At 63.2% G+C, this 27,423-nt stretch overlaps 2 protein-coding genes across 11 annotated transcripts; one reads left to right on the forward strand and one right to left on the reverse strand.

Annotated features, from left to right (window-relative positions):
* Positions 1-3,767: 3,767 nt before the first annotated feature.
* Positions 3,768-19,792, forward strand: THOC5 (THO complex 5). 2 transcript variants are annotated; one of them, XM_032705942.1, is made up of 20 exons: positions 3,768-3,822; positions 5,098-5,206; positions 5,610-5,753; positions 6,685-6,798; positions 7,635-7,732; positions 8,328-8,474; positions 10,696-10,810; positions 11,260-11,392; positions 12,329-12,406; positions 12,575-12,615; positions 13,855-13,954; positions 14,281-14,389; positions 15,441-15,542; positions 15,686-15,782; positions 16,099-16,213; positions 17,434-17,537; positions 18,161-18,248; positions 18,993-19,108; positions 19,279-19,469; positions 19,609-19,792. In XM_032705942.1, exons 2-20 carry the CDS (start codon positions 5,114-5,116, stop codon positions 19,670-19,672), a joined length of 2,049 nt encoding a protein of 682 aa, XP_032561833.1. In that variant the 5' UTR covers positions 3,768-3,822; positions 5,098-5,113; the 3' UTR covers positions 19,673-19,792. The 2 variants fall into 2 exon arrangements, with proteins under 2 accessions (XP_032561833.1, XP_032561834.1); XM_032705943.1 differs by lacking the exon at positions 3,768-3,822 and adding an exon at positions 4,880-4,884.
* NEFH (neurofilament heavy) lies at positions 18,413-26,174 on the reverse strand. Of its 9 annotated transcripts, XM_032705934.1 has the most exons (6): positions 25,362-26,174; positions 23,744-23,943; positions 22,976-23,100; positions 21,303-22,662; positions 18,874-18,915; positions 18,413-18,591 (listed from the first exon to the last, which is right to left on the reverse strand). In XM_032705934.1, exons 1-6 carry the CDS (start codon positions 26,152-26,154, stop codon positions 18,442-18,444), a joined length of 2,670 nt encoding a protein of 889 aa, XP_032561825.1. In that variant the 5' UTR covers positions 26,155-26,174; the 3' UTR covers positions 18,413-18,441. The 9 variants fall into 9 exon arrangements, with proteins under 9 accessions (XP_032561825.1, XP_032561830.1, XP_032561832.1 ...); XM_032705939.1 differs by lacking the exon at positions 18,874-18,915 and having other exon boundaries at positions 18,413-18,549; XM_032705941.1 differs by lacking the exons at positions 18,413-18,591; positions 18,874-18,915 and having other exon boundaries at positions 20,586-21,818; positions 22,260-22,662.
* Between the last annotated feature and the right edge of the window lie 1,249 nt (positions 26,175-27,423).

Below are 27,423 nucleotides of genomic sequence, written 5' to 3' on the forward strand. Positions count from 1 at the left end.
CTGCCCAAGCTCCACTCGGACCCCGACTACCCCTGTGACCTGGTGGGCAACTGGAACACCTGGTATGGCGAGCAGGACCAGGCAGGTGAGGGCAGGTGGGCAGCGGCTCCTGGTGCCAAAGGCAGAGAGCTCAGGTGGGATTTTGGGGTGTTTGCCCCCGTTCCCCACTCCCAACCCCTCTCTGCAGTGCACCTGTGGCGCTTCTCTTCGGGCGGGTACCCCGGCGCTCATGGACTGCATGAACAAGCTGAGGCAGAACAAGGTACCGGCGGGTGGGGGGGGTGACACCCCCGTGCCCACCCCCCCAGGCCCCATGGCCCCCACCCCAGACCCCCCCCCGGCTGGGGCTGTCCCCAGGAGTACCTGGACTTCCGCAAGGAGAGGAGCCGGATGCTGCTGTCCCGCAGGACCCAGCTGCTCCTGGAGTTCAGCTTCTGGAACGAGCCCCAGCCCCGGCAGGGACCCAACATCTACGAGCTCAGGACCTACAAGCTGAAGGTGGGGGGTCACCCCGTGCCTCGGGGTGGTCTCCAGGCTGATGTACCTGCCCCCTGGGTGGTGTTTTGGGGGGAAACACCACCCCAAAATCCTTCCCTCCTTGAGGAGAGCCCGGGCAGGGAGGCTCTGACTGGTTTTCCTCCCCTGCTCCCAGCCAGGGACCATGATTGAATGGGCAACAACTGGTAAGAGACTGGTTTTCCCAGCACCGGTTTCCCAGCTTTTCCAAGGCGGGAAAAAGGCCCCTCTGGAGCAGGGGGGGAACCCTGGGCAGCCCCCCCAGTGTGTCCTGCTCCGTGCCAGGGCTCGGGCCATCAAGTACCGGCAGGAGAACCAGGAGGCAGTCGGGGGGTTCTTCTCCCAGATTGGGGAGCTCTACGTGGTCCATCACCTCTGGGGTAAGGGGGGGACACCTGGGGGGTGGGGACGGGCTGGGGGGCTCAGGGTGCCAGTGCCACCCTGTCCCTGCAGCCTACAAGGACCTGCAGTCCCGGGAGGAGACGAGGAACGCAGCCTGGAGGAAGAGGGGCTGGGATGAGAACGTGTATTACACGGGTCAGTGGGACCCCCACCCTGCTCTGGGGACCCCCACCCTGCACATACTGGAGACCCCCACCTTGCTTTGGGGACCCCCTTCCCCTGCTGAGCACCCCCACCCTGCTTGGGACCCCTTGCCTATGCTGGAGACCCCACCCAGCTCTGGGGCCCCCCTGCCCTTGCTGGGAATCCCACCTTGTTTGGGGACCCCAACCCTGCTTTGGGGACCTCCTGCCTGCTCTGGGGACACCCCAGGGGACACTCTGGGGACACCTTGCTTTGGAGACTCCATCCTGCTTTGGAGACTCCCTTCCCCTGCTGAGGACCCCCACCCTCCTCTGGGGACCTCCTGCCCCTTCTGGGGACCCCCATCTTGCTTTGGGGACCCCCACCCTGTTCTGGGGACCCCCTGCCCTCATCTCCCTCCTGTTTCCCTCCCCAGTGCCGCTGATCCGGACCATGGAATCCCGGATAATGATCCCGCTGAAGATCTCCCCCTGCAGTGATGGGGGGGCTGTGCCTGGGGGTCTCCCTGCACCCCGAGGGGCTCCCTGCCTGCGCCCCCACCCTGCTGGGGAAGGGCTGGGGGGGCTCTGCACCCCCTCAGCTCCCTGCTGTCCCCCCACTCCCTGTTTTGGGGTGCCCTGTGGGGGCTGAGAGCGGGGAGGGGACAGTGGGGGCCCCCCATCCTGTGGTGGGTGCCCAGGATGGCACTGCCGGGGGGGCTGGGCAGGCTGCAGAGGCAGGGGGGGGCTTAATTGCCCCTGGTGGGCCCAGTGGGTGCCTTTGCTGCCAATTAAATATTTAATATGCCAAAGCCTGGGCCCCTCTTGGGGTGGGGATGGGGGGTTGCTGGGGGTGCTGTGTCCCCCCTGGCACAGGGTGTGACCCCCCAGCCTGGTCTCAGCCAGGGGGCTGCCCTGCCCTGTGCCAGGGGTGTCCCCCGCACTGAAAGACCCCCACCCGTGGGTGCCATGACACACTGTCATCCCCCCAAAGCCCCTGTGTGCCCCCAGTGCCACTGGGAACCCCGTTCCACACCCATGGATACTCCCAAGTGCTACTGGGAACCTCATCCCACACCCATGGATAACCCCAGTGCCACTGGAGACCTCATTCCAAGCCCATGGATACTCCCAAGTGTCTCTGGGGACCCCGTCCTGTGCCCCTCCCAACCCCATGGATACCCCCAATGCCCATCCCACGCCCATGGATACTCCCAGTGCCACTGGGGACCCCATTCCAAGCCTTCCCAAGCCCATGGGTACCCCCAGTGCCACTGGGGACCCCATCCTGTGCCCTTCCCAACCCCATGGATATCCCTCAGCAACTCTGGGGGTCCCATCCCATGCCCCCCCAAGCCCATGGATGCATCCAGGACCACTGGGAGCCCCATCTCACACCCACAGATACCCTCAATGCCATCAGGGACCCTTCCCATGCCCCCCCAAGCTCCTGGATCCCCCAGTACCACTGGGGACATCATCCCATGCTCCCCCCAAGCCCATGGATACCCCCAGTGTTATTGGGACCCCCTCCCAAGCCCCTCCAAACCCATTGATCCCCCCAGCACCACAGGGGACCCCATCCTGTGCCCCCCCAGCCCCATCAGGGATCCCATCCCAAGCCCATGGATACCCCCAGTGTCTCTGGGGACCCCATCTCAAGCACCCCCCCATATATACCCCCCTCCATCACTGGGGACCCCATCCTGTACCCCCCTAAGCCTATGAATACCCCCAGTGCCCCCCATGTCCCTGGATCCCCCCATTACCATTAGGGACCCCCTCTCATGCCCCTCCAAGTCCCTGGGTACCCCCAGCATCACTGGGGACCCCAACCCAAGCTCCTCCAAGCCCATGGGTACCCCCAGTGCCACTGGGGACCTCGTCCCATGACCCCCTCCCCCAAACCCATGGATTCCCAGTGTCATTGGGACCCCATCCCAAGCCTCCAAAACCCCATGGATCCCCCCAGCACCATGGGGGACCCCATCCTGTGCCCCCCCTCAGCTCCATCAGAGATCCCACCCCAAACCCAAGGATCCCCCCAGCACCACTGGGGACTCCATCCCGTGATCCCCCGAGTCCATGGATCCACCCAGTGCTATTGGGGTATCACCCGCCCCTGCCCTTCCAAGTCTGTGGTACCCACAGTGTACCCATTGAGGACCCCATCCCAAGCCCCCACAAACCCATGGATACCCCCAGTTTATTGGGACCCCATCCAAGCCCCACAAACCCATGGATACCCCCGCCATCACTGGGGACCCCATCCCGTGCCCCCCCAGCCCCTGTGTGCCCCAGCCGCATCGGGCATCCATCCCGACCCCATGGACACCCCCGGCACCACGGGGGACCGCATCCCCTTAACCCCACGGATACCCCCCTCCATCACCAAGGACCCCATCCCGTGCCCCCCCCAGTCCCATCACTGATCCCACCCCAAGCCCGTGGATCCCCCTCAGCGCCTCCGGGACCCCCTACCCGAGCACCCCCATTCCTGCGGGTGCCCGTGTGCCCCAGGAGCCCCCCCAGCCCACCCGTGGGCCCATCGCGGGAATCCCGGGGCTTCTGGATGGGGCCATGACCACGCCCCTTCGCTATAAACCACGCCCCTTTGCTGAAGCCACGCCCCATTCTCAGGGCCACACCCCTCGCTCGCGGTCCTCCAGGGTGGCGGTGCCCGCCAGGGGGCGCTGTAGCAGCCCCGCGCCCGCTCCCGCCGCGCTGCACTCTCTTGTTTTGTGACGTCACTTCCGGGAGGCTGTTGTGCGTGAGGAGCGCGGTGAGAGCGGGGAGCGAGCGGGATCCCCGGGGGGGGCACCGGGACCCCCGGGAAGGGGGGCTCCGGGGGGCACAGGGAACAGGAATCCGGGATCGGTGTGCAGGGTGTGGGGAGGGCTCCGGGAGCGGAGGGTCCCGGGGTTGGTGGTCGGGGAGGGGCGGAGGGTCCGGGATCGGTGTTCGGGGGGGTCTCAGGGGGAGGGGAGGCCCCGTGCTGGGATTCTGGGCGGCTCTGGAGGGGTCCGAGGTCCCGGGATTGATGTGCTGGGCTCTGGGGGATCAGGGGGAGTGAAGGGTCGCAGGTCCGGTGTGCTGGGGGTCTGGGGGTGCTCAGGAGTGGAGGGTGCCGGGTCCGGTGTGCTGGGGTCTGGGGGGGCTCAGGGGGAGCGGAGGGTCCCAGGTCTGGGGTTCTGCAGGTCTGGGGGGGGGCTCAGTAGAAGGGAAGGGTTCCGGGAGGAAGCGTTTGGGGAGGGGCAGAGGGTCCGGGCCCGCCGTGCTGGGTTTCGGGGTCGGGGAGCCCCGAGATCGCTGTTCTGGCGCCTGGGGGGGTCCGGAGGGGTGGAGGGTCCTGATCCGGGGGTCTGGGCTGGGTTGGAGGAACAGAGACTCCGGATCCGGTGTGCTCTGGGGGCTCTGGAGGAGTGGAGGGTCTCGGGTGTGAGGGGGCTCGGAGTAGGGGAGGGTCCCGGGTCTGGGGGGGCTCTGGTGAAGCAGGAGCCCCTGGGTTTGGTGCACTGTGGTCTGGGGGGCTCTGGAGGAGGGGTGGGTTCCTTGCCTGGGGGTCTGGGGGGGCTCTGGAGGAGGGGAGGGTCGGCAGTCGGGGTGCTCAGGTGAAGTGCAGCCCCTGGGCCCTTTGTGCTGGGTCTGGGGGCTCCAGAGGGGTTGAGCCCCAGGGCCTGGTGTGCTGGGAGTCTGGAGGGCTCAGAGGAGCAGAGACCCCCAGTCCCACAGCGCTGGGGGTCTGGGGGGAGGCTCTGGAGACCCTGTGTCTGGTGTGTTGGGGTCTGGGGGGGTTCAGTGGAGGGGGGGAGTGGAGGGTCCTGGTCTGGCATGGGAGGCTGTGGTGGAGCAGAGACCCCAGACCCTCTCTGCTGCTGGGGCTGGGAGAAGCTGGTGGGAGAAATCCTGGGAAGGGGTGGGCTGGGAGGGGGTGGGAGGTGCAGGGGCTGCCCTGGGATCCTGCAGAGCCTGGGACAGTCTGGGGAAGGGATTCTGGGACAGCCCTGATCCCAGGTGGTTTGTGCCCCCACGGACTCCCCCTTGTGCCCATCCCCAGCCCTGCTGCCCCCACCATGTCCTCGGAGTCCAGCAAGAAGAGGAAGCCCAAGGTGATCCGCTCGGATGTGCCACCGGAGGGGAAACGGGGCAAGGGAGACACCGACCAGGTATGGAATGCACAGGGATCAGGGACCTGCTTGCACAGGGATCAGGGATCTTCCCACTCCTGCTCCGGGCTGGCCTCCTGTTTCCCTGAGGGAAAACGGGTTTCCCAGAGCAGCTGTGGCTGCCCCTGGATCCCTGGAAGTGTCCAAGGCCAGGTTGGAGCAACCTGGGCTAGTGGAAGGTGTCCCTGCCCATGGAATGTGATGATCTTTAAGGTCCCTCCCAACCAAACCATTTTGGATTTGTGAGACTGTTCCCCAGAGCCTCTGAAACTCCCACTGTGAATTCCTGAGTCCTCTCCGTATGTAAAGCCATGGGATTCACAGGCAGACCCAGGGTCTGTGTCTCCCAGAGCCCTTCCCAGTGGGAGGAATGAGCCATGGAATGTGGTGTTTGTTTCTGCAGGATGTCAGGTACTACAGCGAGGAGAGCGAGGTGGATCTGCGGGACCCCATCAAGGACTACGAGCTCTACAGGGAGACCTGCCAGGAGCTCCAGAGGCTCATGGCAGAGATCCAGGAGCTGAAGAGCCGGGGGATCAAGGAAAACGTAAGGAGAGGCCTTGGCATGTGGTGGAGTGGGTCTGTCCTTTGGTGTTTTCCCATTAATCCCAGAGGAATGGGAGCAGGAGCTGTGATGTCTCCTGGGGAGAGTCAGGGAAAGGCAACAGCTTCTCATGTTCCTGGGGCAGGGATTGAGTCCTGGAAATGCAACAGTTTCCCTTGTCCAAGATTCCTGGGACAGGGACTGAGCCTTGGAAATGGAACAGCCTCCCTTGTCTTGGGCTCCTGGGACAGGGATGGAGCCCTGGAAATGGAAAGAGCTTCTCTTGTCCCAGGCTGCTGGATCAGGGAAGTGGGAACAGCCTCCCTTGTTCCAGTCTGCTGGGACAGGGATTGAGCCCCTGGAAATGGGAACAGCCTCCCTTGTTCTGGCCTCCTAGGGCAGGGATTGAGCCTTGGAAAAGGAACAACCTCTCTTGTCCCAGGCCCCTGGAGCAGGGATTGAGCCCCGAAGATGAAAGAGCTTCCCATGTCCCAGGCTGCCGTGTCAGGATTGAACTCCTGTAAATGGGAACAGTCTCCCTTGTCCCAGACTCCTGGAGCAGGGATTGGGCCCTGGAAATGGAACAGCCTCCCTTATCCCAGACTCCTGGAGCAGGGATTGAGCCCTGGGAATGGAACAACCTCCCTTGTCCCAGGCTCCTGGGACACCTGAGTGCTTGAGGCTCAACTACCCCTGTTCCTACCACTGTGAAAAATCCCTGGAGTGATTTCTGAGGAGCCTGGGCCCCCCTCCCAGTTCTTTCCAGCGGGTCCCTGTGATCCAGCAGCAGGAGCCTCCCTGGGGAGCCCCAGTGACACGAACTTGGCAAAGTGTGGAGCCCGTTTTGTGCCGGGACCCGCGGGAATTCCCTGAGGGAAGGGTCTCCCTGGTTCCAGCCATCCCTGCTGATCCCAGCCCCCTTCCCACCCCCCAGGCCTCGGAGATCGACGAGCGGCGCGTCCAGAGCTGCGTCCACTTCATGACCCTGAAGAAGCTCAACCGCCTGGCCCACATCCGCCTCAAGAAAGGCAGGGACCAGACCCACGAGGTAAAGGGGCATCCGGGCTGGGATTTAGGGGGAGGTGGGACTCTTGCTGCTGTGTGAAGAGTTACACACCAGCCAGGGCGTGGGGATTGGGTTGGAGGTTTATCTGGAGATCCAAACCTGGAAAACTCCTGCTGGGTGCAGGGGAGCTGTAATTGCAACGGTTCATGAAGGAGGGGTGTCTACCTCTGTCTTGAACATAATGAGGGGTCAGAAAGGCCCATCTGGTGCATAAAGGGGTGTGTGATTGTCCTGGAAGCTCTGGAGTTCTGGGAGAGGGGACTCAGTCCATGTGCCTGTCCTGATTGCCCTGGAAGCTCTGGAGTTCTTGGGGAGGGGACTCAGTCCATGTGCTTGTCCTGTTCCTTGGCTTTGAAACCTACTGGGAGGAGAAAAATCAGTCTGGTGTCACAATGTTTGCTTCCCCAGTTCATTAAAATATCTGATCCTGGAAAACTCCTGCTGGGTGCAGGGGAGCTGTAATTGTAATGGTTCATGAAGAAGGGGTGTCTGCCTCTGTCTTGAACATAATGAGGGGTCAGAAAGGCCCATCTGGTGCATAAAGGGGTGTATGATTGCCCTGGAAGCTCTGGAATTCTTGGAGAGGGGACTCAGTCCATGTGTCTGTCCTGTTCCTTGGCTTTGAAACCTGCTGGAAGGAGAAAAATCAGTCCCATGTCACAATCTTTGCTTCCCCATAAAAACGTCATTCTTCCCCCCAAAAAGATTGTTGCCTAGCCTAAAAGCAGCTGTGCCAAGGGGGTGTGGTGAGGGAGAGGGTGTTGGTGACTCCTGGAAGGCACAGCTCCATCCCTGCTCCGGCCGTGTCCGTGTTCCAGGCAAAGCAGAAGGTGGACGCGTATCACCTGCAGCTCCAGAACCTGCTCTACGAGGTGATGCACCTGCAGAAGGAGATCACCAAGTGCCTGGAGTTCAAGTGAGTTTGGCCAGAGAGCAGAGGGAGCAAAGTGTCTGGGATGGGGTGGAGGATTCCAGCGTTTGGGAGCTCTTGCCACGTTGCCTGAGCCCCCTGTGGGAGGAGGGTGGGTGTTCCAGGTGTCATGGAATAGTTTGGGCTGGAAGGGACTTCAAGGCTCATTCCATTCCACCCCCTGCCATGGGCAGGGACACCTTCCACCAGCCCAGGTTGCTCCAAGCCCCATCCAACTTGGCCTTCAACACTTCCAGGGATCCAGGGGCAACCACAGCTTCTCTGGGTAACCTGTGCCAGGGCCTCCCCACCCTCACAGCCAGGAATTCATTCCCAATATCCCTCTGGCAGTGGGAAGCTATTTCCCCCTGTCCTGTCCCTCCCTCCCATGTCCCTAGTCCCTCTCCAGCTCTCCTGGAGCCCCTTTAGGCACAGAGAGTGGAGAAGAAAGCAGGTTCAGCTCACTGATGGGGCTGGTTCACATAGAGAGGGAATTTGGGACAGGAAGCACCGGTGGAACACTCTCCTGCGGGATACCTTGAGTCTGGCTGTGCTGCAGCACTTCCCACCCTTCCCTGAGCTGATCCACCTGTCCCTGCAGGTCCAAACACGAGGAGATCGAGCTGGTGAGCCTGGAGGAGTTCTACAGAGAGGCCCCCCCTGAGATCAGCCGCCCTGCCATCACCCTGGCAGAGCCCCACCAGCAGACCCTGGCCCGGCTCGACTGGGAGCTGGAGCAGCGCAAGAGGTGGGTCAGCAGTGTCCCTGTCCATGTCCATGTCCCTGCTCCCTGCTCCATGTCCCTGCTCCATGTCCCTGCTCCATGTCCCTGCTCCATGTCCCTGCTCCATGTCCCTGCTCCATGTCCCTGCTCCATGTCCCTGCTCCATGCCGCTGCTCCCTGTCCCTGCTCCACGTCCCTGCTCCCTGTCCCTGCTCCACGTCCCTGCTCCCTGTCCCTGCTCCACGTCCCTGCTCCCTGTCCCTGCTCCAGGCTCTGGACAGACATCTGGGGCTGCTGGGTGTCCCTATTCCAGGGATCAGGGCAGGCACCCAGAGCTGCTGGGTGTTCCTGCTCCATGTCCCTCCTCCAGGGATTTGGGCAGACACCCAGAGGTGCTGAGAGAGCAAACACGGAGGATGAAAGTTCATCCCCCTTGGATCAGTGTGGAACAAGTGACACATGTATTGCTTGGCTGAGCCCTTGGCTCAGGATTCCCTGTGTGTGGAGCTGGGCTTGGTGGGATCCTTTTTCCATAGGTCAGGGAGTTTTCTTTCACTGCCTGATGATCCCTGTTCCGTCTGCAAGGAGCAAAATGAGCCCAGCCTGGCTTGGCACAGCCTGGAGCTGCTGGGTGTCCGTGCTCCAGGGATCTGGGCAGGCACCTGGAGCTGCTGGATGTCCCTATTCCAGGGATCTGGACAGGCACCTGGAGCTGCTGGGAGAGCAAACAAGGAGGGTGAAGGTTTTCACCTTCACTTGATCCTCTTGGCTCAGTCAGTGTGGAACAAGTGACACATTTATTGTGTGACTGGGAGATTCCCCGTGTGTGGAGCTGGGCTTGGTGTGATCCTTGTTCCACAGGTCAGGGAGTTTTCTTTCATGTCCTGATGATCCCTGTTCCATCTGCAAGGAAGGAGCCCAGGCTGGCTCAGCACGGCTGGAGCTGCTGCCAAACATCCCCCCTGTCACACTGTCCTGGGGCTCAGCTGCTCCCTGACTCTTGCCCCGTGGGAAAAGCAAACATGACCCAGCATTCCTGTGTTTGGAGAGCAGTCAGGCAGCGTCCAGGGCCAGCCTTCTGGAAAGATCCTTCATGGAATGTGCCGGTCAGTGCTGCCTGAGGGCAGCCCGGCAGAGCAGAGCAGTCAGAGGTGCTGGGTGGGTGCTGGGTGACTCCAGCCCCTTGTGCTTCCCCTCTCCCAGACCCTGCCCTCAAACCTGGCTGCTTTTCCCGCTGGAGGGCACAGCTGGGATCCCCCAGCTGGCTCTGCCTGAGGCACACACAGTGAGTGTTCAGCTGGAGATCTGAGGGTTCTGGTTAAAATGATCCTTGCAAACCTCGTGGAGACCCACAGTTAAATTGCTGAGATGCCTTGGAATTCCTAATCCTCACTCCGTGGTATCCAGGGAATGCCATTGTGCACCTCCCACTGCTGGAGTGGACATGGGCTGTCCAGCTGCTCAGGAGCAGGTGCCAGTGGTGCTTTGGGTAATTCCCATGTTGGGGTCATTCACATCCACCCATCCCTTACCTTGGTACTTTGAGCTGTGCAGCCCCATGGAATGCTGGATTGGCTTTGGAATCCTCTGCAAGGTGCCTCTGGAGGGAGTGCAGGGATTTCAGGAGCTCTGTTTTGGGGAGGGGTGGGAAAACTGGGCCTCAAATCCTGTGCAGGAGCCTGTTGGGATGTGTGTTGACCCCCATGAATACAGCTTTGCTTGGAAACATTTTCCAAGTCCTGCAGTGTCAGGTCTGTCCCCTGTCAGAGAGGACTTGTCCTGAACAGCTCACTCCCATTCCCAGCTTCCCTGCTCCTGCTGGGAGAGGGCTTGCAGTCAACAGCAATGAGATTTAACGTGTTCTCCCTAAACCCAGGGCTTGGAGCATCGTGGTGAGCTTCCATTTTCCTGGGCTTTCTGTGTTAGTCCTTGACCATGGGACATGACAGGAAGGGGAAAAGCCTCTCTGGGAGCTTGATGGGGTTGTGGCTGGTGTGGGAGCAGAGCTCCACTTGCTGCCCCTTCTCAGAGCATGAGACTGAGCTTCCCTTCTGTCTCCCTGTTCATTTTCCATCTCTGCTCAGTTCCTTCCTTCCTCCACTTGCCCTTGGCATTAGGAGCAAGTTGTTTGTCCCGTGTCTGAGCTCTCCTGCAGTGACCTGTGAGAGCTGGGGCCTGTCACCCAGGTGGCTCCTGGCAGGTTTTGCAGCTCTGGCTGTGGCAGTAACAGAATTCCTTCCCCTAGGCTGGCAGAGAAGTACAAGGAATGCCTGACCAGCAAGGAGAAGATCCTGAAGGAGATTGAGGTGAAGAAGGAATATCTGAGCAGCCTCCAGCCCCGGCTCAACAGCATCATGCAGGTACCTGAGCTCTGCAGGAGGGGACAAGGTCCTGGGGGCTGAGCTGAGGTCGTGCTCCCAAGGGCAGTGCCTGGGCTGCTTTGGATTTGGATCTGGAGATGTTTCATTCCCGCTGGGTGAGGGGCAGCTCCACCTTGTGCCCAGACCCCTCTGGAGCCTCCTTGTTTATGCGGCAATTCCAGAGGAGCCGCTAAATGGGCCTTCCCCTGGAGAGTCCCACGCTGTTCCAGCCCCCTGAGACTGCCCTGGGAGGGAAGAACAGGAGGAGGAACTGGGCTATTTTCAGCTCCAAAGCTTTCCCAGCCGAGGCCAGGCCAGCCCTTCCCTGGGGCTCGCCGTGCCCGTGGTGTTTAACACAGTGCTGGCTCCATGTCCCACTGGCTCGGGAGAGGGTGAGGAGGATGAGCTGCTCCCTTCCCAGTGCTGAAGGCCGTCCCTGTCATTCCCAGGCCTCCCTGCCTGTCCAGGAATACCTGTTCATGCCCTTCGACCAGGCCCACAAGCAGTACGAGACCGCCCGGCACCTCCCGCCGCCCCTCTACGTCCTCTTTGTCCAAGCCAGCGCCTACGGACAGGCCTGTGGTGAGCACAGAGGGGGAACACGGCCCTTGGAGAGGGGTTTGGGGTCCCACAGGCCAGATTTCACTCCTGCTTGCAGGAATCATTGCTCTGGGGGCGTCTTTGCAGCCCATGTGCTGTCGGATTGTGCTGAGCCCAGGTGGCCCCATGGCCAGAGCAGTGAGGCAGCAGCATTTGAAACCTTGTTGGCTCAGCTGCCTGCCTGGGAGAACTGCTTGGGAAGCTCACTTCCCACCCCTTCCCCCCTTCCCAAGGTCGGCAGGGATGTCCCTGCAGCCTGGGAGCTGGCTCAGTGCTCTCCCAGCCTCCCCAGAGCTGTCACCCCGTGGGGTGACACCTCGTGCCACCCATGGTTGGTGGGCACTCCAGGACAAGGGGTGCCTTTCCCTGGCCGTTCCCACAGATCATCTTGAAGCTTTCATCCCCTTGGGAAGCTTTGTGTGTTGAGGGGCTTTCTGGAGCTTCCTGAACTGGGAGGGATTCACTGGAAGGGGTCAGGAATCCCAGTGGGCTGTGTGGATGGAGAGGGATGTGGTGTCACCTGCTGTGATGCCGCTCTGGGAGCAGGGGAACATGGAAGGACATCTAGCACTTGGCCACAGCAGGTCCCTGCTCAGAGGCATTCACAGCCATGGTGACACTGCTCCTCATCCCTGCTTGTGCCAGCCAGACCCCAGTCCCTCCTGGGTCCTGATAAGTATTTGGCCTCTATGGTTAACAGGGAGAGCCCCTCAACACCCAGCATTTTCCTTCCTCTGCCCCCATCCTGCCCAGGACATCCAGCCCTGTGGTGGCCCCACAGAACCTTCCAGGCAACTGCTCTTCTCACTGACCCTTTTCTTGGAGATTTCCCTGCCAGGAAGCAGGAGTTTTGGGGGCAGGGGTGCCTTTCCCAGCAGAAGGGTGATCCCTAGCCCAGTCCTCCTGTGTCCCCTGCAGACAAGAAGCTGGTGGTGGCCATTGAAGGGAGTGTGGAGGAGGCCAAGGCCCTGTACAAGCCCCCTGAGGACTCGCAGGGTGAGTTGAGGGTTGACTGGGGGACGTGTTCCTGTGTGTCTGCAGCTCCTGGGAGCTCCTGCCTTTGCTGGGAGAGGGATGTGTGGGAGAGCATCCCTTGGAGAAGGGGCTGGTGGGGGGAGAACTGAGCCTTGGGTGGTCCCTGCTCACCCCCCTCTCTCTGTGCAGACGATGAGAGCGACTCGGACGCGGAGGAGGAGCAGACCACGGTGAGGGACAGCTCTGGGTCCTGCTCCCTCGGGATCCTGGGACCTGCTGGGAGAGCTGGGCCTGGGTGGGGCTGGGAGCTGGTCCTGCACGCCGTGAGCGTGTGTGGAGGGGCACTGGTGTTAAATCCAGACGTTTCTTGGCAGGAGGGAGGTGCCATTTCCCAGTTTCTGTCCTAAATGCAGGAGAGCCGGGATGCAAAGCTGCTCCAGTGTGTCCCACCACACTCACATCCCAGGTGGAGCTGCTCCACTTTGTATAAATAGCCTGAGGGCAGGGAGCTGGTGTCCAACAGGGAGGGATCTGTGTCCATCCCCTGCCAAAAGCATTCTCTGCACCAGGGGTTGTTCAGCACTCCCTCAAGGAAGTGCTCATCCTGCAGATAATTCCTGCTGGATGCTGGGGAGAGGCTGCAGATGCTGGTTGCCCCCAACATCAAAGCCCGAGGGGGGTCTGGGCCTCCACTCCCACCATGTGGCAGAGCACTGGGTGTATTGGGCTGTTCCTGGGGGGAAGAGAAAAGGGAAGGGCCTTTTGTGCAGGGAAGGGAACGGAGCTGGGAAGGGGCTGGAGCAACAGGAGCAGCTGAGGGAGCTGGGGGGGCTCAGCCTGGAGAAAAGGAGGCTCAGGGGGGACCTTCTGGCTCTGCTGGCTCTGGAGGGGGGAGGCAGGGGGTGTCGGGCTCTGCTCCCAGGGAACAAGGGCCAGGAGGAGAGGGAACGGCCTCCAGCTGTGCCAGGGGAGGGTCAGGTTGGATATTGGGAAAATTCCTTCCTGGAAAGGGTTGTCCAGACCTGGCACAGCTGCCCAGGGCAGGGGTGGAGTCCCCATGCCTTAGGGGGATTTAAAATCCATGTGGATGTGGCACCTGGGGACATGGGTCAGTGGTGGCCTTGGCAGTGCTGGGGGATGGTTGGACTCGATGATCCAAAGGATCTTTCCCAACCTGAACAGTTCTGTGATTCTGGGACCTGCCCCTCACGGTGGGGAAGCTCTTGGGGCCAGCAGGCCCTTGGCTCTGTGTCCCAGGGGTGGGGATGCTCCTGGGAGCTGAAGGAACGACAGGAACGAGAGCTGGGTGAGGGTTTCCTGCTGCCCTCCGTCCCCGGGGCAGCTCTGGGGCAGTGGCACCAGGATTTTGGGGGACTGAAGGAGAAGGAAAGAGCAGCAGGGTGGGAATGGGGGTGTCCCTGGGCTGGGGAGGAGCAGGAGAAGGCTCTGAGAGCTGTTCCTCCCCCCAGAAGCGGCGCAGGCCCACGCTGGGGGTGCAGCTGGACGACAAGCGCAAGGAGATGCTCAAGAGACACCCCCTGTCCGTCACCATCGACCTCAAGTGCAAAGGTGAGGGCTCAGGGACAGCCCAGCAGCACCCCGGGGTCCTCAGGGAGAGCTGGGGGTGTGGAGGGATTTTCCTGAGCCTTCCATGGTGGTCCATCAGCTCTGCCTCCCCGAGCTCGGGGGGTGACCTTGCCCTGGAGCTCCTCCATCCAGCTGGGAGCTTCCCTCTTCTTGTGGGGTCTTGGGCCTGGCAGACACTTCCTGGGAAGCGCTGGTGGGATCATGCCGGGGTTCCAGTGGGTCCAGTTGCTCCCACACTGCCCCTCTGCCCTGGCTGTCCCAGCAGAGGAGGGCAGTGTCCCACCAATGCTCTCCCTGCTCCGGCCCAGATGAGAACGTGCTGCACCTCACCTTCCACTACCTGATGAACCTCAACGTCATGACGGTGAAGGCCAAGGTCACCACGGCCATGGAGATGACCACGGCCATCAGCGCCGGGTAAGGGGGGCTGGGGGGCTCCAACCTGGGGCTCGGGGGGCCTGTGGGATCCAGGAGCCCTGCACAGCCTGGGGCTCATGGGACAGGGATCCCATGGGATCCAGGAGTCCTGCACAGCCTGGAGGTCATTGGTCAAGGATCCCATGGGATCCAGGAGCCCTGCACAGCCTGGGGATCATGGGACAGGGATCCCATGGGATCCAGGAGCCCTGCACAGCCCGGGCACCCTTCTCCTTTTCCTCTGCCATGACAAGCCAGGATCAGGGAGATTGGGAACGTTTGGCAGAGCTGTCAGAAGCTGGTAAGAGCCTCCCTGTCCCAGGCTGTACCTGGCAGCTCCCTCCCCTGCCTGCTCTCCAGGTCACCTTGTCCCGAGCTCTGGACATGCAGCTGCCTCTCCCCGTGCTCCCCAGAGTCCTCTGGAGCCTGGTTTGGGTGAGGAACAGCTGAAGTGGCAGCTCTGGGAGCCTGCCCAGGGAGCTCCCACAAGCTACCAGCTCTCCTGTGGCTCTCCCTGGGACAGGAGGAGGTACCTGAGGAAGAGGGAGGTGGGAGAGGCTGGTCTGGACTCACTGGGAAGCAGGTGTTGCCTCCCAGCCTGTCCCACGTGCAGCCTCCCCGTCCCCTTGGGGTGCTTTTTTCACTGTAGACTCCCCAAACCCTCTGTGACAGCAGCTCAGGTTCCTGTCTGGGGTGTTCTCTCCCTCCTGCTGCCCTTGGCTGTGTCACCCCAAACCAGAGAGGCTGTGCCTTGAGCCACACCCCAAATCCTACAGCCCTTTGTGCTGGGTCAGGGTTGGGAATACAGTCAGACATGTTTTACTGCACCAGAGGGAGCAGCCTCCTGGGAAGTTGGTACCCTGTAGTTCCCATCTTCTTCCCAGCCAGGGTGGAGATGGATCTTTTGGAAAGGAATTCGGGGAAAGCCCTTCTGGTCCTGAACTCCTGGAGCTCATAATCCCCTTCTCTGGGTTTGGGGCCTCTTAGTGGCCACCCCAGAGAGATGTGGAGCCCAGGCTGCTTCTGCCTGACCTCTCCTCTCCTCCTGCAGGGACCTGCTGTCCCCAGACTCCCTCCTCAACTGCCTCTACCCAGGAGACCACGGGAGGAAAACCCCCAACCCGGCCAACCAGTTCCAGTTTGACAAAGTGGGGTGAGTGGGGGGTGGTTAGGCTGAGTGCCCCACTCCCAGCATGGCACATCCCTCCCTGGCCTCTCAGGGAGGCTTTGGAAGTGGTGGGACAGGGTGAGGGGATGCTCTGGGGGTGACATGACCCTTCCTTGTTGTCCCCACAGCATCGTGACCTTGAGTGACTACGTGACAGAGCTGGGGCACCCCTACGTGTGGGTGCAGAAGCTGGGAGGCCTGCACTTCCCCAAGGACCAGCCTCAGGCACGGCACACCCCCTCCCCTGTCCCCCACAGCAGCTTTGGGGACGCTCTGGGGACACTCGTGTCCTGTCCTGTCCCCTCAGAGCTGCTCCCAACCCACGGTGCGATGGGGTTCCCACCCCATGATCCCACCACGGCTGGGACAGGCTGGGCTGGGTCTGCGTGTGGGGCACAGAGGGGATGGTCTAAGCCCTGTAAGGGACACTGAATGACCCAGCTGATGGCTCCTGGGCTGCAGGGTGCCAGTGACAGTGCCACCCCTCCTGCCCACAGCACACAGTCACTGCCAGTGACAGTGCCACCCCTCCTGCCCACAGCACACAGTCACTGCAGACAACTCTCTCAGTGCCAGCCACATGGAGCTGACGGTGAAGCTGCTGCGGAGCCGCCTGCAGTCCCGCCTGGCCCTGCACAAGCAGTTCGCCTCCCTCGGTGAGTGCCAGCTTGCCTGGGCACAGGGGGGCAGGGACAGGGGCCTGCTGGGCCCCCCACCCATCCCTGGGGACAGAGGGGCAGGGGCAGGGTCCTGCCACGGTCACCACCCATCCCTGGGGACAGGGGTGCAGTGACAGGGTCCTGCCAGGCTTTACACCCTCCTTAAGGACAGGGGGCAAGGTCCTGCTGGGCTCCCCATCCATCCTTAGGGACAGAGATCCACGGGCAGGGTCCTGCTGGGCTCCACACCCATCCCTGGGGACAGAGATCCAGTGGCAGGGTCCTGCCATGGTCACCATTCATCCTTAGGGACAGGGGTGCAATGGCAGGGTCCTGTTGGACTCCATACCCATCCCTGGGGACAGGGATGCAGTGAAAGGGTCCTGCTGGCATTCCAACCCATCCCTGGGGACAGAGGTGCAGTAGCAGGGTCCTGCTGGCATTCCCACCCATCCCTGGGGAGAGGGGGGCAGTGGCAGGGTCCTCATGCAGGGCAGAGCTGCCTGGTGTCACCTTTAGCATTCCCAGTCGTTCCCTGTGTCCAGGAGGGCAGCAGGGGTGAGGGAGCTGCCCTGGGCTGGGGGGTAGGGGGAGGCTGTGCCCCTCTCAGTGCCCAGCACCCCCTTGGGAATGGCCATCCCAGCACTGGGAAGGGATTTGGGCCGTGCTGGGAGGGGAACTGCACATGACACATGTCAGGGGTTGTGCAGCCCCGGGATCCAGTGGGATCACGGCCTGGGGATCCAGTGGGATCACAACCCAAGAATGCAGTGGGATCACAGCCCAGGGATCCAGGGGGATCACAACCCAAGAATGCAGTGGGATCACAGCCCAGGGATCCAGGGGGATCACAACCCAAGAATGCAGTGGGATCACAGCCCAGGGATCCAGGGGGATCACAACCCAAGAATGCAGTGGGATCACAGCCCAGGGATCCAGGGGGATCACAACCCAAGAATGCAGTGGGATCACAGCCCAGGGATCCAGGGGGATCACAACCCAAGAATGCAGTGGGATCACAGCCCGGGGATCCAGTGGGATCCCAGCCCAGGCCTCCACTGCTCCTGCTGAGCCCCGGGTGGGGTGTGCAGGGTAAGCACATCCTGGGTCCTGGTTTGGGCCTCCCCCCGGCAGGACAGTGCCAGGACAGTGCCAGGACAGTGGCAGAGCTGGTGCCCGGCCCTGCCCTGCTCAGCTGGCCCTGTCCTTGTCCCCAGAGCACGGGGTGGTGCCGGTGTCCAGTGAGTGCCAGCAGCTCTTCCCCACCAAGGTCGTGTCCCGCCTCGTCAAGTGGGCGGCCATTCCCTTCGAGGACTACGCTGTAGGTGCCAAACGTGGGGCTTGATCCTTCCCAGCCCCTTCCCAGCCCCTTCCCAGCCCCTTCCCAGCCCCTTCCCAGCCCCTTCCCAGCTCTTCCCAGCTCTTCCCAGCTCTTCCCAGCTCTTCCCAGCTCTTTCCAGCCCCTTTCCAGCCCCTCCCAGCCCCTTTCCAGCCCCTCCCAGTCCCTTTCCCCTCCCAGGCCCTTTCCAGCCCCTTTCCAACCCCTTCCCACCCCTTTCCCGCCCCTTTCCCGCCCCTTTCCTGCCCTTTTCCAGCCCCTTTCCAGCCCCTTTCCAACCCCTTCCCACCCCTTTCCCACCCCTTTCCCGCCCCTTTCCCACCCCTTTCCAACCCTTTTCCAGCCCCTTCCAGCCCCTCCCAGTCCCTTTCCTGCCCCCTCCCAGGCCCTTTCCAGTCTCCTTCCAACCCCCTTTCCAGCCCCTCCCAACCCCTTTCCAGCCCCTCCCAACCCCTTTCCAGCCCCTCCCACCCCCTCCCAGCCCCTTCCACCCCCTTCCAGCCCTTTCCAACCCCTCCCAACCCTTTGCAACCCCTCTCCAGCCCCTTTCCAGCCCCTCCCATCTCCCACCTGGCCCCAGCTCATTGCTCCTTGGCTGCCCCCAGGAGCTGCCCTACACCAAGGATGTGATCGAGGCCGGCCTGGCTGAGGACACTCACCTCTACTACATGGCCCTGATCGAGAGGGGAACGGGTGAGAGCCTTTCCTGCCCCTGGGAACTCCCACTCCCCGTGCCAGACACACCCTCAGGGCGGCTGCTGGGGGTCTGTGTGGGAAATGCCCCTGGTTGGAGGCCCTGGGGCTTTGCACTCCCCTCTGCAGCTCTGGGGCTGTGCCCTCCTCAGAGGGGACCTTGGCCCTGAGGGGGTCCTGACTGGCTTTGGGCTCATCTTTGGGGTTCCTCCACCTTCTTGGGTTCCTTCACCTTCTCCCTCTTGGGCTCCTCCACCTTCTCCTTGGGCTCCTCCACCTTCTCCTTGGGCTCCTCCACCTTCTCCTTGGGCTCCTCCACCTTCTCCTTGGGCTCCTCCACCTTCTCCTTGGGCTCCTCCACCTTCTCCTTGGACTCCTCCACCTTCTCCTTGGGCTCCTCTACCTTCTCCTTAGATTCCTTCACCTTCTCCTTTGGTTCCTTCACCTTCTCCTTGGGCTCCTCCACCTTTTTGGGCTCCTCTACCCTCTGTTTCTTGGGCTCCCCCACCTTTTCCCTCTTGGGCTCCCCCACCTTTTCCCTCTTGGGCTCCCCCACCTTTTCCCTCTTGGGCTCCTCCACCTTTTCCCTCTTGGATTCCTTCACTTTCTCCTTGGGTTCCTTCACTTTCTCCTTGGGTTCCTTCACCTTTTTGGGCTCCTCCTCCTTCTCCTTGGGTTCCTCCACCTTTCCCTTGGGTTCCTCCCCCTTCCCCTTCCTGGGGGTGACCCCTGTTCCCTGCTCAGCCAAGCTCCAGGCTGCTGTGGTCCTGAATCCCGGATATTCCACCCTCCCACCCGTCTTCAGCCTGTGCCTGAACTGGAAGGGGGAGCGGAACAGCAGCAATGATGACAACATTCGGGTAAGGGGGTGGGCAGAGGGGCCCTTTTTTGGGGTGTCCCAAGCAGTTCTGTGCCCAGAACAGGGGAGGTGTTGGGCTGAGCTGCTGGGTGGGCACGGGGGTGCAGCAGCGGGGTCTGGGAGTGCGGAGCAGAGATCCAGGCCCGTGCCAACCTCATCCCTGTTTCCCAGGCCATGGAGAGCGAGGTCAACGTGCACTACAAGGAGCTGTGGGGGCCCAAACCGGGCTACCAGCTGCTCACCAACCAGCTGCAGCGCCTGTGCATGGTGCTGGACGTGTACCTGGAGACAGAGCCCCACGATCCCAGCGTGGAGGGGCCCAAGGAATTCCCCCAGGAGAAGATGTGTCTGCGCCTGGTCAGGTGAGAGCCCTGGGGGACGGTGCTGGAGGGACCTTGGTGGCACTGCTGTGCCCTGGTGCCAGCCCTGCAGCCTGTCCTGTGTGGGTCTGCTCTGGGAGCAGGTGCCAGGGGGTTCCTGATCCCTCTTCTCCCCTTCCAGGGGTCCCCTGCGCCTGAAGCCCTTCAAGTTCAACTACCCCCAGGGGTTCTTCAGCCATCGCTGAGCCCCCCCTGGGCATCTCGTCTGCTCTGCAGGAGGAGTGTCCCCATCCCACCATTTTAGCTCCTTTTCCAAGATTTTGGGGTTGGTTTTGTAGCCAAAGGGATTAAACTGAAGCGAAGGAGAAGCGTGTGTGTGTGTCCTGTGTGTGTGGAGGGCTGGCAGGGGGGGCCTGGGGGGGCTCCAGCAAGGCCTGTGTCCCATCCCTGGGCTCTGACAGCTTTTCCTGGGATGCTGCCTGTCTCCTGCCCTCCCTCCCCACCTCGGGGAGCTGAGGTGGCTGGAGCTGAGATGGCTAAAAATAGCCCTTGTGCGGAGCCTGCACTGCAGCCCCAGCCTGTCCTTGGCAGCGCTGGCTCCAGCCCACCCGGCCCATCCCTGCAACTGGGGGGGCTTGGAGGGGAGCAGGGCAGGCTCCTGGGAGAGGCAGGAGGAGGGTTGGGCCATCCCAGCCCCTCAGTTCACCCTGCTTGGCACCAGGAGTTGGGCTGTGCCCCCTCCTTGCTGCCTCGCCCTGGGTGGGTCCTGTCCCACATCCAGGCTGGCACAGCTGGGGCTCCAGCCCCGCTCCCGAGGGCTCCTGCCCCCCTCTCCACAGAGAGATGCGTCCCCCAGGAGGGCTGCCAGCCCCTCTGCTGCTGCCCCACAGCCCCTGCCCTCAGTGCAGTGCTGCAGCCCTGGGGTTAATCCAGGTTTTCCCGGTCCCTTGGGAGCCAGGCTTTAAAAAGAGAAGGGACAAAACACACTGAAATCCTTTGGAAAGCATGGAGGGGGCTGGCCCTGTTTCCATCCCCAGGACACGGGGGGTCCTTCGTGCCTGCACTGGGGGCTGTGTTTTCCCTCTGGAAGGACAGATCCCACCCCCATTCCTGCTCCTTTCCCTCCCTCCCCCAGGACAGACCTGCAGAGCCGGTATGTCTCCGTAAGCACTTTTATTTGGTTATTGCACAGTAAGCAAAGATCAGTGGGCTGAGGTTCCTGGTGCACCCGTGTGTGTCTGTGAGCAATTCCTGCAGCTCCCAGCCTGTGCCTGGGAGCATTCCTGCAGCTCCCAGCCTCTCCCACAGCTGCTCCAGGGGACAGTCCTTCCCCCCAGACCCCGCCAGCCCCCCCCAAGCAGCTACAGCTCTGCATTGCACTCGTCCATCCATTGCACATACATTGAATAAATGCACTTAGAGGAGAAGGGGTGTCCCTGGGGGTGTCCCTTGGTCTCCCCCCTTCTCCTGGGTTATAATTCAAGTGTTAAATGTGGGGATCACGTTCTGCGAGGGAAGCGTCGCCCACCCTGCGGCTCTCACAGGGCCTATTGCTAAGGGGAAGCCCAGCCTGGGGGTCCCACCCCGGGCCCGGCCCTCGGGGAGGGGGCAGAGCAGCCCCCGTGCCCATGGTGCCCGTTGGCACCCAGGACTCTCCCCTCACTTCTTCCCTGCGCTGGGGGCCGGCTCCGGGGCCGTGCCTTCCTTGCCAGAGGGGGCCTCAGCCTTGGGGGGGTCCTTGCTGGCTTTGGGCTCATCTTTGGGTTTTGCTTGGGCTTTGGGTTCCTCTGCCTTCTCCTTCTTGGGCTCCTCCACCTTCTTGGGCTCCTCCACCTTTTTCTTGGGCTCCTCCACCTTTTTCTTGGGTTCCTCCACCTTTTTGGGCTCCTCCACCTTCTCCTTCTTGGGTTCCTCCACTTTCTTGGGCTCCTCCACCTTCTCCTTCTTTGGCTCCTCCACTTTCTTCTTTGGCTCCTCCACCTTCTCCTCAGCCTTTGGCTTCTCAGCCTCCTTGGCGGCCGCTTTGCCGACCTCCTGCTGAGGTTTTGGTGGAGTTTCCTTCTCGGCTTTTCCTTCTTCAGCGGGTTTGGGGCCTGGCTTGGGGGTCTCCTTCACCTGTGGGGCTGGAGGCTCCGGCACAGCAGCCACCTTCTCTTTGGGTTTCTCCTCTGCCTTGGCCGGGACATCCTTCTTGGGAGCTTCCTCCTTCTTTCCCTCCTCCTTGGTGGGAGCCTTCACCTCCTTGGGCTGCTCCTCCTTGGCAGGGGCTTTCGGCTCCTTCGGAGCAGGGGTTGGCTCCTTGGCCGGGGCCTCCTCCTTCTGTGGAGACTTGGCCTCCTCCTTCCCGGGAGATTTGACCTTCTCTGGTGACTTCACAGCTGGGCTCTTGGCCTCCTCCTTTGAGGGGGTTGGGGCTTTTTCTGGGGACTTCACAGAGGGGGGTTTGGCCTCGTCCTTTGAGGGAGCTGCGGGTGTCTCTGGGGACTTCACCGCCGGGCTCTTGGCCTCCTCCTTAGGGGGGGCTGAGGGTTTCTCGGGGGTCTTGGCCTCGTCCTTTGAGGGGGGTGCAGGTTTCTCTGGGGACTTCACTGCTGGGGTCTTGGCCCCCTCTTTTGAGGGGGGTGCAGGTTTCTCTGGAGACTTCACCGTGGGGGTCTTGGCCTCCTCCTTGGAGGGGGTTGGTGGCTTTTCAGGGGATTTGACAGCAGGGCTCTTGGCCTCCTCCTTGGAGGGGGTTGGGATTTTCTCTGGTGACTTCACAGCTGGGCTCTTGGCCTCTTCCTTGGAGGGGGTTGCAGGCTTTTCAGGGGACTTCACAACCGGGGTCTTGGCCCCCTCCTTGGAGGGGGTTGGGGGCTTTTCAGGGGACTTGGCCTCCTCCTTTGAGGGGGACTCAGGTTTCTCTGGGGACTTGGCCTCCTCTTTTGCGGGAGACTTGGCCTCTTCTTCACCCTCTTCAGCTTTCTCCTCTTCTTCTTCCTCCTCTTCAGCTTTCTCCTCTTCAGCCTCTTTCTCAGCCTCCTCCTCCTCCGTGACCTCCTCGGTCACCTGGATTTCTTCCGTCTGCTCCTCCACAATCACCGTCTCCTTCTCTGACTTTTCCACCACCTTGATCTTCTCCTCGCTCTTCACCTTGATGTTGGTGGTGATGCTGGGAGCCTTGGGGACCACCTCGGGGTAGGAGAGCATCCCAATGCCAGTCTCGAGCCGATATTCCTCCCCTTCCAAGAGCTTCCTACCAGGAAGAGACCAGAGTAGGGCAGTCAGTGATGGCTTCTCATCCCCTCCCGTGACCAGGAGCTGCAGGACAGGGCTGGCAGCTCCATCTCCCTCCTTGCCCTGTCCTGGATCACCCTCCTGCTCCTACACCCTGGGCTGGGCAGGTTCCCTCACCCTTCCCTCCGCACTCCAGGGCTGGATCATGCAGCTGGATGTCGGTCTGAGGGGATGGATGGTCTCCTCCTCCTCACCAAGAAGAGCCCAGGTGTGAAGGGGGGAACCTTGAGCAGCCCTGGCTGAGACCCCCCCCTCACCCTACCCCCCTGTACCTGTAGGCAGCGATCTCGATGTCCAGGGCCATTTTGACATTGAGCAGATCCTGGTATTCCCGGAGCTGAGCTGCCATCTCCCACTTGGTGTTCCTCAGCTCGCTGTCCAGCTGCTGGATGGTTTCCTGGGGGCAGACAGAGCAACAGGGGTGTGAGATGGGCTGTGGGGGGACAGTGCCCAGGAGCAGGGGGACACAGAGCACCCCCAAACCATCCCCTGGTCTCCAGCACCAAGGGGCTCTCACAGAGGGGTCTGCAGCCACCTCCTCCCGCAGACACACAATGAAGGGGACACGTCCAGGGGCTGTTCCAGGTGTCCGGTTCCCTCGGGGAAACCCAACAGGGGGACCCCAGCCTCCTCCCAGCAGTCCCTCCAGCAAGGATGAGCTGTGGGAATGTTTCTACCACTTGGGTAAGTCCAGTGACCACAAAATCCCAGCCTGAGATGGATGGGGACGGGGCATCATGCTGGGGACAGTGTTCAGTCCAAGGCCACCACCCAGTGCAGCCCTCACTTCCCAGGGCTGGGACACGGGACATGGCCAGAACCTTGGACACAATTCCATGGCATTTGTGACCAACATTGTGTGCACGAGGGACACGACAGCCTGGACACCCCCTCAGGCTCTGGGAACCTGATCCCTGGGGGCTGGAGAAGGCCTGGACACAGCCCTGAGCATTTGCCAGAGCTCCTGGCCATCTCTGAAGCCAGAACACCAGCACTGCTCTGCCCTGGCAGCCGGAGGGTCCCTCCCCGTGCCAGGTTACCTGATAGGACAGGACATCTGCGTGATGCCGCTCCTCCGAGTCCTGCCTCTGCCTCTCCAGTGACTCCTGGGTCCCTTTGAGGGCCTCCAGCTCGGTGGTTTTGGCCTGGAGCTGCCGGCGGTACTCGGTGATCTCCTCCTGGGCCACTCTCATGGCGTCCGTGTTCACCTTGGCCACCTCGGACAGCTTGTCCAGCCTCACTGCGACGGGAAAGGGGGCATGGAGGGGGGCAGGGAAGGAGGCTGCAGTTCTTGGGGAACCTCAGATCCCCCCATTCCTCACATCCCCGCGTGGTGTCCTCTGCAGAGCCGGCCCAGGCTCCCCGGGCTCGCTGCCTTCCCAGCCCTGGCCCTGGGAGGTGAAGGAGGACCCTGCCAAAGGAGGGCACCTCCCTCGCGCGGGGGGGTGGAGGAGGACGGGCACGACCGGCTGGGTGGGTGTTTTCGCCATCCTGGGCGTCACCCAGCGCAGACCCTCGCCGCAGACCCCCCCTCGGGCTGTGCCACAGCCCCCCCACCCACCGCATCACCACACCCTGAAGGAGGGGAGGGGTGGTTTGCCGCAGCGCCCTGCGGACACCCCGAGGGATGGGGAGGGGGGAGACAGGAAAAGGGGACAGGAAGGGTGGGACGCAGGTCCTGCGGCTCCCGGGACAGCCCCCGCCCCGCGGGACCCGCTCCCCCCGGTCCGCGCTGCCGCTGCCCGCGGTGCTGAACCGCCGCTGTCCGCGGTGCTGGACCCGCCCTGAGCCCCTGGGCGCTGAGGCTCGGGGTGCTGAGGCTCAGGGGTGCTGAGGCTCGGGGGTGCTGAGGCTCGGGGGTGCTGAGGCTCGGGGGTGCTGAGCTTCCCCCGGAAGGGCCACTCCCTGCCCTCCCCCCCCCGCATTAAGGATGCGGTACCGCCCCCCCCCATCCCGCACTGCAACCCCCCCTGGCCTCGCCCCAGCCGACAGGGACCAGCAGGACACCCTGCAGCATCGGGGGGGCACCCCAAAAACTTGCGGGGTGCCGTGATCCTGGCACCCTCCTGGAAAGGGACTGCAGGGCGGGAGTAGGGGGCACAGCACCCACAGGCACGGGGGCTGGGGGCAGGGGTGGGGGTACCCTGACGCCCACCCAGAGCACTGGATATAGGGGGATTTCTGCCCTCCCCCTGGAGTGGGGGTCCCCTAGTACCCTCCCAAAGCACAGTTTAATTGGGGGGTCCCTGCCCCGCCATAAGGGTGGGGACACGTTAATGCCCTCCCGGAGCACAGGATAAATGGAGGGGGTCTCTGCACCTCCCTGGAGGGGGGTCCCCCAACACCCTTCTGGAGCACAGTATATTGGGGGGGGTGTCTGCACTCCCCCGGAGTGGGGGTCCCCTAACGCCCTCCCAAGGCACAGTGTAAATGGGAGGGGGTCCCTTTTCCCTCCCCCGGCGTGGGGACACCCTAAAACCCTCCTGGAGCACAGTTTAAATGGGAGGGTCCCTGCATGGTCACCCTCACCCCCTCCCGGAGCGCAGCACACGGGGATGAGAGGGGTGGTCCCTGCGCCCCCGGGCACGCCCTTCCTCTGACCCCCTCCCGGGGAGGGGCGTCCCCGGGGAGCAGCGGGATCCCTCCCCGCGCACTCACCGCGGAACCACTCCTCTGCCTGCAGGGTGCTGCGGGCGGCCGTGCCCTCCAGCTGAGCGCGCAGGTCCCGCAGCGCGGCCGTCACCCCGGGGCGCAGGGCGGCGGGGGGCTCGGCGGGGGGCTCCGGGCGCGCCCCCCGCAGCAGCGCTCCCACCTCGGCGCGGTGCTGCCTCCGCAGCATCTCCGCCTCCTCCCGCAGCGCCCGCGCCCGCTCCTCCAGCGGCGCCCGCGCCCGCTCCTCCTGCGCCGAGCGCTGCGCCAGCCCCCGCGCCGCCGCCTCCAGCTCCCCGCGCTGCCGGGCCTCGTCCTCCAGCCGCCCCCGCAGCGCCGCCACGTCCTCGGCCAGGCGGGCCCGCTCCAGCCGCAGCTGCCCCTTCTCGGCTCCCAGGCGCAGGACGGTGCCCCGCATGTCCCGCAGCTCCCGCGCGTACAGCTCGCCCATGGCCGAGCGCCCCGCCTGCTGCTGCCGCAGCGCCGCCGCCTCGGCCGCCAGCGCCCGGTTCTGCTGCTCCAGCGCCCGCACCCGCTCGATGTAGCCGGCGAAGCGGTCGTTCAGCACCTGCAGCAGCTCCTTCTCGTTGCGCGCCCGCGGTTCGCCGTTCAGCGAGTCCAGGCTCTCGGTGGAGGACGCGGCCGCGCTGCCGCCGCCGCCCCCCGCGCCCCGCGCCCGCCCCGGCACCGGCGCCGGCCACGAGTGGAAGCCGCTGGAGGCGGCGGAGCCCCGGGGAACGCGGCCCGGCTCCTTGCGGAGCCCCCCCGGGGGGCCCAACAGCGTCTCCAGCATCAGGCTCATGGTGACCCCCCCCGCCCTCGCTGCGGCACCGCCGCGGACGCCCCGCTTTATAGGGCTCGGGGAGGCCGCTCCGCCCCCGCCACCGGCAGCGGGGGAGGGCACCGGCACCGCCACCGGCACCGCCCCGCGCCGCCGCCGCAGCCCCGGGGGTGCGGGGACACCCCGCGGCCACGCCCCGGGGGGAGCGGGGGGATGCGGTGGGAAAGGGGCTCGCAAGGGCTGGGAGTGGGGACCCCCCGGCAAGAGAATTGGGAGCCCCGGGGCACAGCAGGACCCCGGCAACAGAGAGTGGGACCCCCGGGAAGGGAGGGAAATGCTCCTGAAGGGAGCATGAATCCCCCAAGCTTCCTGCTCGCTTCCTGCAAGACCACAGGCAATAAAGGATGGGAGCCCCGTGAAGGGCACGGGATGCTCCTGATGGGAGCATGGATCCCCCAGGCAGGGAGCAGGACCCCTGGGAATGAAGACTGGGAGCCCCGGGAAGGGAGTGGAGAGCTCCCGAAGAGAGCACGGACCCCCTGGGCACAGGGGGACCCTCCAGAATAGAGACTGAGACCCCCGAGGAGCAGAGGGATGCTCCTGAAGGGAGCACACATCCCCCTGGCAGGGAGCAGGACTCCCGGGAATAGAGAATGGGAGTCCTGGGAAGGGAGCAGGGACCTCCAAGGACAGATTAAGGACCCCATGGGAATTGGGCGGTCCCTGAAGGGAACATGGACCCTCCTGGGCAGAGAGTGGGACCCTCGGAAAGGGAGGGGAGAACCCCGAGGACAGAGTGAGGGTCCCACGAAAAGGGGATGGGGAGCCCTCTAAAGGGAGCATGAACCCCCTGGGCAGAGAGCAGAACCCCTGAGAAGAGAGTGGGACCCCCAGGAATAGGGAGTGAGAGCCCTGGGAAGGGAGCCCGAACCACCCAGGGCAGAGCAGGGTCCTGCCCTCTGTGAAGGAGAGAGGGGGGACCCCCGGGGGGCACAGACACCCCCGTGCCACGGGTGGGATGCCAGGGCAGGGACCCTGGGGGGGCTCAGCACCCAGACCACCCCAGGGGTCAGACACTTATTGGGACCGGAGGGGAGGGGACGTTCTGGGCTGCCAGGAGGGTCCCCGGTACCCTCTCTGCCAAGGGGAGAGGGGACTCCCTGTGGGTGCCGGGGGGGCTCCAGGCACGGGGGGGAGAGAACCAGGTCTGCCCTCACAGCTGGGAAGGGGCTGGGGGAGGAACCCCCTCCGAGCTCCCCAAAAACCTGCCCTTGTGTCCTGAGCACGGAC

The sequence above is a fragment of the Chiroxiphia lanceolata genome, chromosome 18 (genome assembly GCF_009829145.1).
Source record: "Chiroxiphia lanceolata isolate bChiLan1 chromosome 18, bChiLan1.pri, whole genome shotgun sequence".
Taxonomy (NCBI): Eukaryota; Metazoa; Chordata; class Aves; order Passeriformes; family Pipridae; genus Chiroxiphia; species Chiroxiphia lanceolata.